The sequence below is a fragment of the Epinephelus lanceolatus genome, chromosome 6 (assembly GCF_041903045.1).
Source record: "Epinephelus lanceolatus isolate andai-2023 chromosome 6, ASM4190304v1, whole genome shotgun sequence".
Lineage (NCBI taxonomy): Eukaryota > Metazoa > Chordata > Actinopteri > Perciformes > Serranidae > Epinephelus > Epinephelus lanceolatus.
The window spans coordinates 42,492,784-42,510,555 of record NC_135739.1 but is presented as its reverse complement, the minus strand read 5'-3'; the positions used below and the strand labels follow the sequence as shown (position 1 = coordinate 42,510,555).

Genomic DNA, 17,772 nt, shown 5'->3' with positions numbered 1-17,772 from the left:
TATCCTTAAGAAAAGAGGGCAGTTGAAAAATTTAATGTTGTGATCTACAAACTGAGACATAGGTTCTAATAACGACTGATTACCAGCAACAATGGGACGCCCCAGGACCGGTTCAATACAAGAATTGTGAATTTTAGGCATAGTGTAAAAAATAGGTCTTACTGGGTATTGCTGTGACATAAAGTCACATTCATTAGCAGCAGGGTATGAAATTAACAAAATATTTTGAGGGCAATTTTGGCCCCCACGGTCTAAAAAATGGGGGCATTTTCAAAATGTTTGGGGGCCATCAAAAAATTGTAATTATGTTCTAACAATAAGCACATGAAAAGCAAAACCAGCCAAGATAGTGTCTTCACTCTTCAGTAGAAACCATTATAAATGAAATAAATAATGGGTTACATAAAGTTATGGTTGCAAAATATCACTCAGATTTCCTATAATTCAGCCAGTGTAAATGTGATGATTTAACCATTAATCTACTGAAAGCAGTACTAATGTTTCACCACATTACAGTTACTTTTACTGTTAAAAAGGCCAAATTACTATAAATTCCTTAGATGCAATCGTGGAAGTAAGTTAATTTAAAATTTAACATTCATTCTACCTTAATTTTTCATTAATTTGTCATTGTGTAGACACAGATCACCCAAGAAATGGTTAATTTATACTTATGGTACAGCAAAGCCCCCTCCCCTTCTCTGTCAGATTACTTTCACGTAATCAGTGCAGTCTCGTTGATTATGTCTGGAAAATTAGTTGTAGACATGACGGTAAATTAATTTAATGAAAATAAAATTATACTTTAATGTCAGATTGTAATACTGTTAAAAATATAGATACATATAGTTGTTTCGAAAATTTGGGGGCAATTTTGGCCCCTGGAACATGGCTTTTGGGGGCATTCTTGGATAAATTGCGGGCCAAATGGCCCGTGGCCCTTGCTAATTTCTGACACTGATTAGCAGTTATTAGCCGATCCTCAACACATTTAGAGAGAAAACTATTGATCTCTTCAGCAAATTGAAGAGTGGGATCACAACTTAAAGGTTTGTAGAAATCACGATTAGAAAGTTGGCACAAAATTTCAGTTCTGTAGGCTTCTTTGCTTTGAATAACCACTGCACCTCCTTTGTCTGCACTCCTAATGACAATAGAATCGTCTTTAGACAAATTATCAAGGGCTTGACGCTCAGTAGATGACAAGTTGGCAAAACCTTCATTATTAGTTTTAAAAAGGGACGAAACATCCTGGTCTACTAGTCTACAAAAAGTGGCCACAGACAAACTAGTAACCGGGGGGATGAAGGTACTTCTAGGTTTGAAATCAGAACCAGTGCCGCTTACCTCCTCTCCGCGTAGGGTGTGTCTTGTGGTGGTTCTGGTAGAGCGTTGGAGCTGGTCTAAAAAACCAGCCTTAGGAGGTCTGGAGGTGGTAGGGCAGTCATCATTGCTGGAGTACCCCAGTGGATGTATCAACAATGTTCGCAGAGGAATTGCGTCTAAAGGTGCAGTGATGTGTGCCAGAGAGCCAAGGATAGACACTGTTGTTCTTGTAATCCATAGTATCCCTCTGCTTTTTTTTAAATTTCATCTCAGAAAGTTCTTTCTTATAGGCGGAGGTTAATTCAGAGCACTTGGTTTCCATCTCCTTCAGCTGCAGATTGCTGAATTTGGTTGTGATGTCCTTCTTCAACTCAGTGATTTCACCTTGTACTTTGGAGAGTTCATCTTTTGTGTATTGAATCACAAGCAACATCAAGTCCAATGAGCGTTTGTTCAGCACTTCACACCAGCGCTTACAAAATGCATTATTATCACGGCCCAGTGTGGGTTCCTTATGGATCCTAAGACCTCTTGGGATGTGCTGGTTGCAATCGTTTCAACAGTAGGGGTTATCATGATTCAGTGGTCCAAATCTGCTTTGATAGAGCTAAAGATGTTGATAGGAGTGGTTTATTGGCCTCTAAACCTCCCTCTAGAAGGGACTCAAAATTGGTTCTAGCCGCCACCTTTTCTCCATTATCTTATGATATTAAGCAGGTTGTTTGCACTGGTTGCACTCTCATAGGACATTCTTTCCAAGCCCCGCCTATCTTTGCACATAAACGTGCCAAAAATATAAGAGACATTTTAGTCTAATATGACTGTTATGTTCCACTTTGACATTTTCTTTCTCCTTCTAACCTTCCTGGGGGTAATTTTCCTTGTTTTAATTGTGCCCAATGTAGTGCCATGATTAAAGGGAACATTTTTCTACATCCCCATACGGGCAAAAAGTTCCGCATACAAACAGAATTACCTGCAAAAGCAAATATGTAGTGTATCTTCTTAAATGTCCATGTGGACTGTGTTATATTGGTAAAACTAAGCGTGAATTGAAAACAAGGATTTCTGAGCACAAATGTAGTATCAGAAACAGAGATGAGAAATCCCCAGTGGCCAGACATTTTGATTCTGTTGGCTGTGATGTCTGCACACTCAAATTTCAGGGGATTGATATGATCCAGCCCCTTAGAAGAGGTGGGAATAGAGACAAACTGTTACTGCAAAGAGAAGCTAAATGGACACATATCTTACAAACAGAGAGTCCTCGAGTTTTAAATGACGAACTTCTTTTGAGTTGTTTCCTTTGTCTGGTTTCTGTAAAATTGTCTTACATGTAAGGATGAGATTTCCTGTTGTCTTTTTTGACCATTAGACTACTTTATGATATATTGTCCCTTTTTATTAGGCCTTCTTTTTGGATACATTTATATTCAGTGTCTTTATACATTTTACAGAGGCTCTACTAATCCTTGAAGCCCCTTTATTCCTCTTTTGAATGTAAATGTCTCCCTCTTTTTCAGAGACTTTTTTCACCTAAATTAATCATTTTTCTGTCCCCTCTACTATTTAGGCTACTCAGTATTATACTAATGATTAGTATAGCCCTGTAATCATTTTTAAACTTTTTGTAACTCTATATATTGTTAGTATTGATATTGGTGTAGATTCTCTGTAATAGGTTCAGACTATTTTTCTGGGGTTCTTTTAGTCCCTAGTAGAGTTATATCCAGTGACTTAAAAGCCTATTTTCAGTCTCTTTTCTGTCACGTTAATTCTCCCCTGCTTATTGTCTAACATTTTTCTCATTCAACTAGTCTGAAGCTTAATATTTTTGATGTTCTTATATGTCTCAATGTATTTGAATACTTCTGTTTGCATGCATTGATTCTTGTGCATCAGACTTTGCATCAGACTTGGGGGCTGTCCACACCAACGCAGGTATTTATAGAACCGTGACTCTTTGCTCACGGTTTGGCCTTTCATCCACACGTAACCGCAGTTTTGGGCCCCTGTAACCGGCGTTATTTGTAACCGGAGTCCAGGGTGAACTTTTTGGAAAAGTCTGGTGTCAGCAGTTATGTGTGAACAGGATAACCGCAGTTATTTTGTCTCATCTCCATTGTATGACGTCACAGTGTGCGACGTAAACAGAAAACAGCTGTGTTATTACCTGATCCAGTGTGTGCGAGAGACGATTTGAGGATGGACCTAAACAAAATACTGCTGCTATTTAGCAGCATATCAGCACTTTGTGGCTGTATCATACAACTAACGCTACTCAACCACATCCAGCAACAGAGGCGCAAGAGTGTGCTATTATGGAGACTGCTCCTACTGCATAATAGTATGCTTGTTGTTGTTTTTCCGGTAATGACGTTTTACTGCCTTCTGATTGGCCACAGTGGCCTTACAGTTAGGAGTTATATCGCCACCTACTGCTTTGACATGTGTATTACATTGCTTGACAGTGGAATTTGCGGTGTCATGTGGACAGAGGTATTTTTATTGCACCGCTCGTATGGACGCAGATTTTTTCAAAACTGGAGGCCAAAAAAGTTTGGTTTTAAAAATACCCGTGCTTGTGTGGACTAGGCCTTGGCAGTTGTCTTGTGTCAGCCTGTCTGCTGCAGCTGCTACACATATGGTGGCTATTGCCTCTAATTACACCTTGCATTGTGATTGGATAGTATTCAGTGTCTTTGTCTCTGTTTGATACACTGAAGAAGGCTTAGGCCGAAACGCGTTTGTCATTTTGTTTGGCCGTGTGTTGCTCTATTAAGACATAGATTTTGATTCTAGTCTTTTGTGAGTGCTGTTGCCTACTAGTTTCTTTGGAAATCCCTCTGTATAATGGCTCCTTTCTTCAACATATATATATTGTAAACTGTATTAAACCGTTTGGTACAAGTCGGTATGGTACGCAGTACGAACTGAACAATATGTTTAATTTATTAATTAATTACATGTGGAAAATAAAAATCTACAGCTTAAACTGTGTCTAATGTAATGTTCTCAGAGCCATGGTGCTCAACAAGGCAGCCCACAGGACAGAACAGGCAACATGCTGTCTGCCCCTCCCACCCCCAAACTAGAACATTCTACTCCAGTAAGACAAACTGGGAGGCAGCTACGCTAAGCTAGCTTATTGCAAGATGATTGGTAACGCCATTATCAAACCAGAAATAGAACATTCTCTGATAACCTACAGGTCTGGTGTTTGGAGCCACTTCAGTTTTGCTGTGAATTACGAGTGCTATGGAGAGAGATAGAGCGGTGGATAAAAACATACTGAGCGGAAGAACAAGCCACCGCACAGCTACAGACTCTTCTTAGCAGCTTACCACGCAGCGCAGTAACATACACGACCCCCAAGCTGAAGCACGAGTTGCTGTGCAGCAACAGACTGTCTATGACTGTTTATTTATGTATTTATTAGAGTGAAAGAGCTCATGCAGTTTGTGGGATGTAGCAAACTCACCTCCAACACAGTGGGCAAAGGAAACAACACTGATGTGCTTTAATGTCAGTAGTAACGTAGTTTTTATATAGTAGGACAGCTGAACGGTCTAAAATCTCAAAAATGTCTACGTTTTTGATATATGTACATGTATAATATGCAGTGCAGTTGTGCAAATGGTAATGGAACAGATATGTGATGATTAATGTAGCAGGTTGCATTATATATATTAAGTACATTGATAGATTAGGGGTGGGCGATATATGGAATATTCCAAGTGGGATGTGTATAGATTGTTGTTTTGTTTTTTTAAACCACTGGCATGAGACACATTCTGTGTTTCCGTTCTTTGGCTCTCTTCTGGCTCTTTTCCCCTCACAGATACACACACGAAAAGAATGTCTCACAAACATGATAAGTCACACACACACTCCTCTGCCTGTCCAGATCACTTTCTCTTGAGTGATAGTGTGAACAGGTTAGGCATGTTTCTCATTTGTATGGCTCCAGGCTACTATTTAGTCGCAATTTGTGGCCATGGAGCACCACTTTAATTATACCAGTACTTCAGTTGACTTCATTATAAGTGTTTTATTTGACTTTATTATAGCAGTACTTTATTTACCTTTATTGTACCTGTAATTCATTTAATAGTTCTGAATTTTAGTGGTACAGTAGCTGAGGAGATATCAAAATATAGAGATATATATTGTGTATCACGATATATCCTGAATATATGGCAATGTTATTTTTAAGCCATATTGCCCAGCCATATAATAAATACAGTACAGGCCAAAAGTTTGGACACACCTTCTCATTCAATGCGTTTTCTTTATTTTCATGACTATTTACATTGTAGATTCTCACTGAATGCATCAAAACTATGAATGAACACATGTGGAGTTATGTACTTAACAAAAAAAGGTGAAATAACTGAAAACATGTTTTATATTCTAGTTTCTTCAAAATAGCCACCCTTTGCTCTGATTACTGCTTTGCACACTCTTGGCATTCTCTCCATGAGCTTCAAGAGGTAGTCACCTGAAATGGTTTCCACTTCACAGGTGTGCCTTATCAGGGTTAATTAGTGGAATTTCTTGCTTTATCAGTGGGGTTGGGACCATCAGTGGTGTTGTGCAGAAGTCAGGTTAATACACAGCCGACAGCCCTATTGGACAACTGTTAAAATTCATATTATGGCAAGAACCAATCAGCTAACTAAAGAAAAACGAGTGGCCATCATTACTTTAAGAAATGAAGGTCAGTCAGTCCGGAAAATTGCAAAAACTTTAAATGTGTCCCCAAGTGGAGTCACAAAAACCATCAAGCGCTACAACGAAACTGGCACACATGAGGACCGACCCAGGAAAGCAAGACCAAGAGTCACCTCTGCTTCTGAGGATAAGTTCATCCGAGTCACCAGCCTCAGAAATGGCAAGTTAACAGCAGCTCAGATCAGAGACCAGATGAATGCCACACAGAGTTCTAGCAGCAGACCCATCTCTAGAACAACTGTTAAGAGGAGACTGCGCCAATCAGGCGTTCATGGTCAAATAGCTGCTAGGAAACCACTGCTAAGGAGAGGCAACAAGCAGAAGAGATTTGTTTGGGCCAAGAAACACAAGGAATGGACATTAGACCAGTGGAAATCTGTGCTTTGGTCTGATGAGTCCAAATTTGAGATCTTTGGTTCCAACCGCTGTGTCTTTGTGAGACGCAGAAAAGGTGAACGGATGGATTCCACATGCCTGGTTCCCACTGTGAAGCATGGAGGAGGAGGTGTGATGGTGTGGGGGTGTTTTGCTGGTGACACTGTTGGGGATTTATTCAAAATTGAAGGCACACTGAACCAGCATGGCTACCACAGCATCCTGCAGCGACATGCCATCCCATCCGGTTTGCGTTTAGTTGGACGATCATTTATTTTTCAACAGGACAATGACCCCAAACACACCTCCAGGCTGTGTAAGGGCTATTTGACCAAGAAGGAGAGTGATGGAGTGCTGCGGCAGATGACCTGGCCTCCACAGTCACCGGACCTGAACCCAATCGAGATGGTTTGGGGTGAGCTGGACCGCAGAGTGAAGGCAAGGGGGCCAACAAGTGCTAAACACCTCTGGGAACTCCTTCAAGACTGTTGGAAAACCATTTCAGGTGACTACCTCTTGAATGCCAAGAGTGTGCAAAGCAGTAATCAGAGCAAAGGGTGGCTATTTTGAAGAAACTAGAATATAAAACATGTTTTCAGTTATTTTACCTTTTTTTGTAAAGTACATAACTCCACATGTGTTCATTCATAGTTTTGATGCCTTCAGTGAGAATCTACAATGTAAATAGTCATGAAAATAAAGAAAACGCATTGAATGAGAAGGTGTGTCCAAACTTTTGGCCTGTACTGTATATGAATATTAGTCTGCCAGAAAGCACTGATAATTTTATTTCGTAAAATGTCCCACTCACTACATAAAATATTTATAATTCTCAAATATCAGTATTGGCATCTGCTTCTAAAACGCTTTATTGTTCAGCTCTAATATTACAGTTTAGTAAACCATACAGTGTATGAATAAGCTGAACCTCTTTCATTAAGTCAGAAGTCAGAATCAGGTTCAGTCAGTCTAGCATTTACAGATCAGGCTTTTTACATTACAAGTGTGTGTTTTCCTTTGTAGCCCGAGGAGAAGAGTAAATTTGATGGGATCTTTGAGAGTTTGGCTCCAGTCAATGGCCTGCTGTCAGGGGAGAAGGTAAAACCAGTCCTAATCAACTCCAAGCTACCTCTGGATGTCCTTGGGAAGGTAATGACATCAATTTTAGTTTCTTCAATAAGGTCTTAAATTAGGCTTGTTGGTTCCAAAAATTGAAGATTGAAGTACTCAAGCAAGAATTTAAATATATTTTCTTTGCCCCCAAATACGAAGTAGCAAGAATGTCATTATGGCTGGTAGAACTTTTATATTTAGCAGTGAATTGTCAGAGAATGTTCATGCTTTTTCTAAAATGGATTTATGGTAATGAAATAAAATCTGTGATTGTTAGTCACTCCTGAAATTAAACTGTAAAGCCTTATCTTGTTTATTTCTTGCTGTTAGGTTTGGGACCTGAGTGACATCGATAAAGATGGCCATCTGGACAAAGATGAGTTTGCAGTCGTGAGTATTATCTTCTTCATTACTACCGTATGTAGGTTTGATTAACAATAGTCCGACATAATTGTGGAAAAAATAAACACTCAGTTGCCACTTTATCCGGTACAACATTCCAATACTGGGTAGGATCCTTTGGCCCCAGAAGAGCCCAAATTGTTTGTGGCATGGATTCAACAAGGTTCTTGAAACATTCCTGGAGATTCTGCTCCATGTTGTATAATGGCATCACACAGTTGCTGTGGATTTGTCAGCTGCACAATCCACATCCCAAAGGTGTTCTGTTGTGTTATCATCAGGTGATTGTGGAGGCCATTGGAGTAAACTGAACTAATTTCTATGTTGATGGAGTAAGTAAATATTCCCCACACCATTACACCACCACCAAAGCAGTCTGAACCATTGACAGAAGGCAGGATGGATTCATAGAGTTATGTCATATACATCAAATTCTGACCCTGCAATGCACCTGTATCAGCAGGAATTGCAATTTGCTAGACAAAGGTTCCTTAAACGGCTAAATTTCAAGGAGGCTATGTCATCAAATCCAGCCAGAGAACTGTTGGCAGTGATCCTTTGTGCATGATTTGCTGGAATTGAAGGTGGGGCCTCTTCAATGACGCACACCTGGGCACCCGCTAGCCTGTTCCAATGAGTGGTCACTGAGTGCTAGTTCTTGCCTAGCTTCTATAGACCCTGTATTTTTTTATACTTATATAAACATATAGATCAATATAGGGATAGGGAAATCAGATTTCCAGGATACTGCAATGCACTTCTTTGCCACACAAAGAGCAATTTCCATGAACTTACGTTGCGCATTATTTAGAGAACCACGGATACTTCGAAAATTCCCCCATAGACAAAGTTCAGGGTCCAGTGGAATGTTAGCTCCTGTGATCCTGGTTAAAGTGGAGCAGATGACCAGAAAGGCCTAACTTTTGTACACAGCCAGGTCCAGTGCAAAAAGGAACCAACTTCAATAGTACATCTGAAGCACATTTCTGATAGGTTAGATTTAAATGAATGTAATTTTTCTGGGGTAATGTATAATTGGTGCAGAATATTATAATTAATCAATCTATATCGGGTGTTAATAGCGGCTGATAGGCTGTTCTGACATAGATCTGTCCAAAGTTGTTCGTCAATTGTAATATTAAGATCTGATTCCCATTTCGTTCTGGATTTATGCAGACCTGGTTTTGGGCCTTCATTCAGCAAGAGGCAGTACATTTTAGAAATTAATTTATAAACATCCCCCTTATGAACCAGTCTCTCAACATCATTCATTGCATCCAAGAGGGGGTATCACTGCCCTCAAAAAAGGATTAGATAAAGCTAATTTTGAGCTGCCAAGTAATAGTTTTTAAACTGGGAAATCTAAGTCCTCCTGATCCATAGTCCCATGTTAACTTTCCTATTGATGTCCGGGGTGCTTTACAGTTCCATATGAATTGTCTTACATATTTGTTGAGAGTTTTAAAGAAGGATTGTGGTATTGAAATGGATAGGGATTGAAACAAATAGTGTAGTCTTGGTTGTACATTCATTTTAATACAATTAACTCTGCCGATCAAAGTGAGAGGCAGGCCCATCCACCTATGTAAATCATCTTCAATCTTACAGAGCAATGGGAGGTAATTCAATTTGTACAGGTTTTTAAGGTTGTTGTCGACAATTATTCCAAGATATTTTATACCATTCGAAGGCCATCTAAAGCTAGCATGCTGGAGTTCAGAATGATCAAAGTTTGTCAGTGGAATAATTTCACTTTTATCCAAGTTCACTTTATAACCTGAAATACTACCATAGGTATTTAATATAGTTTGTAATTTGGAAAGGGAATTGTCAGGGTCTTTTAAATACAAAATAACATCATCCACCAGGAGATTAATTTTATGAACTGACGGGCCCACCTGAAAGCCCTTTATGCCAGGATCCTGTCTAATTGCTTCAGCTAAAGGCTCAATTGCTAAGACGAAAAGTGCTGGAGACAAAGAACATCCCTGTCGACTCGATCTACTTAAAGGGAGTGTAGATTAAATCTGTCCATCGGTGCTAATTTTTGCCCGGGGTTTATGGTAGAGAGTTTTAACCCAATTAATAAATGATGGGCCAGCACTTTAAATAAAAACGGCCTTTTCGGCATCCAACGCAACAGCTATACTAGGCTCCATTTCATTCATTCATTCATTCATCGTCTAACCACTTCATCCTCTTGAGGGTCGCGGGGGGGCTGGAGCCTATCCCAGCTGACATCAGGCGAGAGGCAGGGTACACCAGACTATCGCAGGGCTGACACATAGAGACAAACAACCATTCACGCTCACATTCACACCTATGGACAATTTAGAGTTATCAATTAACCTAGTCCCCAGTCTGCATGTCTTTGGACTGTGGGAGGAAGCTGGAGTGCCCAGAGAGAACCCACACTGACACGGGGAGAACATGCAAACTCCGCACAGAAGGGCTCCCACACCCGGGATCGAACCGGCAACCCTCTTGCTGTGAGGCGAGAGTGCTAACCACCACACCACCGTGCCACCCGGCTCCTCAGATTTTGTTAAATGAATAATATTGAAGAGCCTACATAAGCTGTTAGCTGAGGAGTGCTTTGAAATAAAACCACACTGGTCTGAGTTTATTAGTTGTGGTAGGTATTGGCCAAATCTGTTAGCCAGGGCCTTGGAGATCAATTTGTAATCTGTATTTAACAATGAAATTGGCTGATATGAAGAGCATTTTAATGGGTCTCTATTTTTTTTTTTATAAATCACAGTAATTATGGCAGTAGAGAATGATTCGGGAAGTGTTTGAGTCTTAGAGGCTAAGTTAATGACGTCCATTAGAAGCGGGAGGAGTAAATCCTTAAATTCCCTTTAAAATTCGGGAGGGAACCCATCCTCTCCTGGCGATTTATTTGCTTGTAATGAGCTCAGGGCCTTCTCAATTTCTTTTTGTGTAAAGGGCAGATCAAGACTATTTTGGTCTTCTCGGCCAAGTTTGGTCAGTTCAACCATGGACAAAAACTCAGCAGTCTTACTCAGGTTTTCTGGTGGTTCTGATGTATATAAGTGTGAATAGTACTGTTTGAATGTATCATTGATTTCTGTTGGCTTATATGATACAGAGCCTGTTTCAGTTTGAATTGAATTAATTGTTCCAGAGCTTTCTTCTTTTCTTAGTTGCCAAGATAGGATTTTGTGTGCCTTCTCTTCCAATTCGTAGTATCTTTGTTTGGTTCTTAAAATATTTTCTTTCAATTTTATAAGTATGTAATGTATTGTATTTGAGCTTTTTATTTACTAACAACTGGTATACTTCCTTAGATTTTGATTGTTGAAACTCCTTTTCCAGTTTCAAAATGTATGTATTCTATTTCTGCCATGTATTTCTTTTAAATACCTTTAGTATAAGATATTATTTGTCCCCTTAAAAAGGCTTTAAGTGTGTCCCATAATATAAAACTATTGGGAGAGGAGGCACAGTTAGTCTCACAGAACAACTTAATTTGATCTCTTATGAATTTGCAGAAGTCTGGTTTTTGAAGGAGGGTAGGGTTGAGATGCCATCTATACAAATAAGTAGCTTTTTCTGGCATAGAAATGGAAAGGGTCAGAGGTGATCTGACAGTGTTCTAGATAAGTACTCAGATTCTACCATTCTGTGAACCAACTGTATTGACAATAGAAAAAGATCAATCCGAGTAAAGGAGTTGTGGCGACCAGAATAAAAGGAGTAATCCCGCGTTTGAGGGTGCATTTGTCTCCACACATCTGTTAAGTTTAATTCTTTCCTGAAGTCTATGATGATTATGGTGGCTTTAGTTCTGGAAACCGACAGAGTTGACTTATCTAGGAGAGGATCCGGGCAAAAATTAAAGTCACCCCCTGTGAGAATATTTTGCTGTCCTCCTGAAACCTTCAAGAATATGTCTTGAATAAATAAATCATTATCATAATTGGGTGTGTATAAATTTAAGAGGGTCCAGGGTTCTGAATAAATCTGACAATTCACTAAAACATATCTCCCCAATGTATCAACAATGGTTTCTCCAGTTGTCACAGAGGTGTTCTTATTTATTAAGACAACCACTCCCCTGGCTTTAGAGTTAAAGGATGATGATATTACCTGTCCAACCCAGTCCCTCCTCAATTTCTTAAGCTCCAGCAGTGTCAGGTAGGTTTCTTGTATAAAGGCAATATCTATTTGCAGTTTTTTAAAAATGTGTTAGGACCCTCTTCCGTTTGACCGGTCCATTTAATCCATTTACATTAAAGCTCACAAATTTCACTATTCTGTGCATCAACAGCAAATGTTTTTACAAAGATATGACCCCATTCATGTGATAGATGTGTTCCAAACAACCAAGTAGAAAAAACTAAAGCACTGACCATATACAAAACTACGAAGAAACAAAACGGAAAAAGAAAAAGGACGTTCCCACCCCCCCACCTAAGTGCCTGCTCTTGAACACTGAACTTTCAGCACCATTTACCCTATCAAACTGGGATGTGCACTTTGCACCTAACATACTAAACATGTCAACATAGTGGCTGTCCAGGGCTCTATCTGAAAACATAGACTGGTGATTGCAATTATCCGTTTTGAGTGGGAAAAATAAACAAATGCTAATTACACCCATTTCAAAGAAAAAAGGAGATTGCACTAGCTTTAACTCAGTCGGTTTAGTCTGCAATCAATCTCAGTTAAATGCAAATAAATGTAAATCTTAACCTACTGCCGTAGCTTAAATTATTCAGAGTGTCTTCAACATATCAGGACTGACGACAGTATTAAACTGGTGTGTGGTAGTCTTACAGACTGTGGCTAGTTCTCTGGTTTTCATCCGATCTGTCAGTCACTTGAGGACTCACGCAGGAACGTTGCTGCTTCCTTGGGTGCTTTGAATAGTCTCCTCTTCCTGTCGGGGAGCGTAATCCTCAGTGTTGCAGGATGGAGCAATGCAAAAGGGATTTTCCTTGATCTGAGTTCCCTTTTGACTTGATCGTATTCCTTCTTCCGCTTCATTAAGGTGGCGCTCAGGTCGGGAAAAAACATTACTGGTTTGCCTTCATAGGTGATGGGACCCTTTTCCCTGGATAGCTGTGAGGCAATGCGAAGGATTCTGTCCTCGTCCTGGTACTTGAGTAGGTGAATCAAAACAGGTCTCGGCCTCTGGTCATCGGGTGGATGGGGTGCCAGAGCATGGTGTGCCCGCTCGATTATCAGTGGCTCCGTGAAGTGTCTCGGTCCCAGGGTGGCCAGTAACCAGTTGACAAAAAGTTGACAGGATCATTCCCCTCACAGCCTTCTCGTAGATTGATAGCTCTGGTTCTTCTTCAGCTCTGGTTCTTCAACTGGTTTGGTTCAGGCTCCTTGGAGACTTCCACCAGTTTTGAGAGGAACCACTGTAATCGAAGATGCGTCATTTGACCATTCTCCTCTGACCTCTGTCATTAACACAGAACTTCTGCTCACTGAAAGTTTTTTTTGTTTTGTTTTTCTCACTCTTCCCTGTAAACTCTTTGGAGGTTGGCAGTTTCTGAGATACTCAAACCACCCTGTTTGGCACCATTAGTCATTCAGTGGTTAAAGTCACGTATTTCTTCCCCATTCTGATGTTTGAGCTGAACAACTGAACCTCTTGAGCATGTGTTGATTAGATATTTATTTTAACGAGTTGGTGTACAAGTGTACCTAACAAAGTGGCCACTAAGTGTGATATATCAGTCACAAGGCATATAATCAGTATTAGCACTTGGTTTGGGACATCATTAGTTTTCTAGAAGATTTATTTGCAGCCACTAAGTATGAATTAACAGCAGGATGTGTTCCCCTAGGCTATGCACCTGGTGTACCGGGCCCTGGAGAAGGAGCCTGTTCCTGCGCTCCTCCCCTCTGCCCTCGTTCCTCCGTCTAAGAGGAAGAAGAGTCTAGGCTCAGTGGCCAGCTCTGCGCCAGGGCTACCTGCAAGCCCTCCACCACCAAAAGACTCACTACGCTCAACACCGTCCCACGGCAGCATGAACTCACTCAACAGCACTGGTAGCCTGTCACCCAAACACACACTCAAGTCTGGACAGGTAATAATACACTACTGTACACACATAGTACATACACCTTAATCAGTAATCACACAATTATCCATAACTAGAAATTAGGCTGGATCCAAAACTGTGTTTTAATGACTTGACACAATATGAAATATATTAGATATTTTATGTAATGATCGATGGCTACGTGGATAGAGCAAGCACCCCATGTTCAAAAGCATTGTCCTTGCTGCAGCGGCCGCAGGTTTGGTTCCAGCCTGCAGCCCCCTGCTGTGTGTCGTTCCGTCTCTGTCTCTCCCCCCTTCACACTACACTGTCCTGTCCATTAAAGGCAAACCCCCCCCCCCCCCCCCCCCAAAAAAAAAATACAAAATACACCGGAACTGCCAATATATCCACACAGTAGTGCATGAAACAAATAGTCTGTGAAAAAAAACATTTTCCTCAGGCTCTGCGAAGTACTTCTAATGGAGTCTAAAAATGATAATGTTTGCTCTAGCAAGTGGGCAGTGCTTCGTTTTGGTTCATCTGTTTCAACATGGCTACTGGGTAACAAATGTTCTCATTTTACAGCTAAACAGTACAGAAAAATTTGTTTCTAACTTTCGAGGTGAGAAATAGGCAATGCAGTAACAGAATCTTGATTCATATTTGATCAGTGCATCCTAATTTGACAGCTTGACTGCAGTTCATGGGCAGTGATTGACAGCTGTATTACAAATTCCTCGGCTCCAATTGGTTGTTTTCATTCGCATGCAGGAGATTCTTGCAAATGCCATTAAAGGTACTGTGAGGAGACAAAGGAAAATTATTATTTTTCACAGACTTATCTGTCTCATGTCCTGCTGTTTGGATATAGTGACAGCTTCAGCAAATGTGAGTAAAAGTTATTTTAAAGGAAAAACCAACATGAAGTGTCTTAGACACATTAGTCAGGCCACCACGAGCCTCCAGAACAGCAGTCAGTCAGTGTGCCTTTACAAGTCATTGAAACTCTATTGGAGAAATGAAGACCATTCCTCCATAAGAAGACCATGACAGGGAAGATGGAACCACAACATGCAGACCGCTGAAGTTTGTGTCACAGGCACAGCTTCGGTCATGTTTCAGAGCTGTTATACCCTTAGTGTGAAACTGGGTTGAGATCTGGTGAATGTAAAGGCCATAGGATTTTGTTTATGTCATATGTCATCATATGGCATTAATATGCTTCTCCACTCTCTTATTCAGGATTTTCCTTTAATTTGTCTCCCATCTGTATCTGACACATAGAAATAACAGCGGTAGCCTACTAAATCTGATCCACCTTATTTCTCTACGAGTTACTTGATTAAAATAATGGTTCACCAGTTATGATTATTATAAAGTACAATTATTGATGTGATACGAATGAAATATTAACTGTGAGAAAGCAACTCCTGAACTGACACAATCTGTTAGAGAGAAGAAGTACCCCTCTGTTGGTACATTGGTAGTTGTTGGAATTACAGAAACAATTACAGTGGTATGACAACATGGAGGGTTCTGCCCTCAAAAACCATCTTTGATGAGTACACACAGCAGCATGCAGAGATCACACAAACATGACCACAGCTGGTTATTCACTAAATTATCATTGATTAGTGATTAGATGTTAAGTTAAAATAACCAATATAACACCTGATGTGTTGTCAAAGTCCATTAACACTTGCCCATGTGCTGAGTGTCATTCATCTTAATTTGAACTTTTCTCTCAACAACTTAATCGAATGTTTCTGTAGTGATATCAATGCTTATATACAACCCTGATTGCTAAAAAGTTGGGATAAAAATATGCAATGATTTGCAAATCTTTTTTGACCTACATTTAATTGAATACAATACAGAGAAAAGATATTTCATGTTCAAACTGATGAACTTTATTTTCTTTTAAAAAATATACACTCGTTCTGAATTTGATGCCTGCAACACATTCCAAAGAAGTTGGGACAGGAACAACAGAAGACTGAGAAAAAACACCTGGAACATTCCACAGGTAAACAGGTTAATTGGTAACAGGTGATAGTATCATTATGGCTTATGACATCCTTGAAAGGCTCAATTGGTCATAAGCAAATTGACTCAGTGTTTCCCCTACCATTACATTGCCCCCCCCCCCACCCCCGAAGGTCACGTTAGTTTTATTAAATTTTATTTTCTATATAGCGCCAGATAACAACAGAAGTCATTTAAGGTTACCTTTCCTATCGAACAGGTCTATACCTTCTGCTTTTATGAAATGGCATGTCATTTCTGTCTCTACATGGTCGCGTGTTTACAATTCTCCTCTGCTCTCTGTATCGCGCACGGCAGAGTTCTGCACAGATGCACACACACAGACACATGCACACACACACAGACACAAGTGAGCAAACTAGAGCGTGGCTCGGGACGCATTTTCCTGACTGAACCCGACCGAGTCCAAGACAATTATAACTCAGCCCGGCTCGAACCCGCAACACGGCACTGTATACACACTCGGCGGGGTGTTGCGTTCAGGTGTTGTCACATAAATAACAGATAACACTTGAATAGGTCATAGCAGCATGTCAAGTGGGCCTAAGCAAAATTTTTGATTTGTTAACTGATCCAACAGGGTGTCTTTGTAGTAAAAGAATGCAGGTACTGGACTGCCCTGCCTGCAGTCCAGTCTTGTCTCCTATTGAAAATGTGTTGCACATTTTGATGCACAAAATATGACAACAGAGACCCCTGACTGTTGAGCAACTGAAGTCATATATCAAGCAATAATGGGAAAGAATTTCACTTTCAAAACTTCAACAGCTAGTGTCCTCAGTTCCCAAACATTTACTGAGTGTTGTTAAAAGAAATGATGATGTCACACAGTGGTAAACATGCCCCTGTCCCAACTTTTTATAAACATGTTGAAGGCATCAACTTCAGTATGAGTTTATATTTACAAAAAAATAACAAAGTGTATCAGTTTGAACATGACAAACCTTGTCTTTGTACTGTATTCAGTTGAATACAGGTCAAAAAAGATTTGCAAATCATTGCATTCTGTTTCTATTTATGTTCAACACAGAGCCCCAACTTTTTAGAATCAGGGTTGTACTGAATAGGGGTGTAACTGTACAATTCTGTATGGCAGAAAAAAACCCAGATGCAAAAGGATACATTTCATTTATTTTGTACAGACAATGGTGCAAGTGTCAAAGACTGAGGGATCGGACCACTGGCTACTTTGGTAAACTAAAATAAAGGACTTTTCAGACACTTGTGTATTACACTGTACGAACACTTAACAAACACTTTCCCAAAAGGCAACAGGTCACAACAGGCTATAGAACTGATAAGCATCTCTTATGGTACTTAAGCTGAAGTGGAGTGTTTCAGATAGTTAAAAACTGTTAGTTGTGACTGTTAGTTATAAACTGTGTACTTTACCTTAGGCTACTGCTGGTTAACATGCATGTAGTGCTTTGGCTTACACAGTGCAGTAGTGTTGGCAGTAACGTGACAGCACATGTGATGGGAGAATGCACTTAGGATGCAGAGGGTTGTAATTTAGTAAATTCATTTTAAATTGGATGGTGGCAAAGTATATGTACGTGTGATGGAGGAGTGTGCTGCTGAATGCAGTGCATGGTTAGAATTCAATTAAATGGGCATACTTCAATTCAAAACATGCCATAAAACTTAGTATGGCTGTTTCATGTGTATTTCCCCCCAAACAAGTTCATTGCCAAAAGATCTGCTTTTTTATATTGAAATTTTGCACAAAAAAATAAATAAATAAAATAAA

The 17,772-nt window shown here is 40.0% G+C and overlaps 1 protein-coding gene across 5 annotated transcripts in view; it reads left to right on the top strand.

Moving 5' to 3' along the window:
• The window catches only part of LOC117253947 (epidermal growth factor receptor substrate 15-like 1), a 151,902-nt gene that overhangs the window by 46,978 nt on the left and 87,152 nt on the right, over positions 1-17,772 (top strand). For all 5 annotated transcript variants that reach the window (XM_078169073.1, XM_078169075.1, XM_033621854.2 and 2 more), the window contains exons 7-9: positions 7,459-7,584; positions 7,879-7,938; positions 13,776-14,018. In XM_078169073.1, coding sequence (XP_078025199.1) covers positions 7,459-7,584; positions 7,879-7,938; positions 13,776-14,018 — 429 coding nt within the window. The remainder of the gene's footprint in view (positions 1-7,458; positions 7,585-7,878; positions 7,939-13,775; positions 14,019-17,772) is intronic.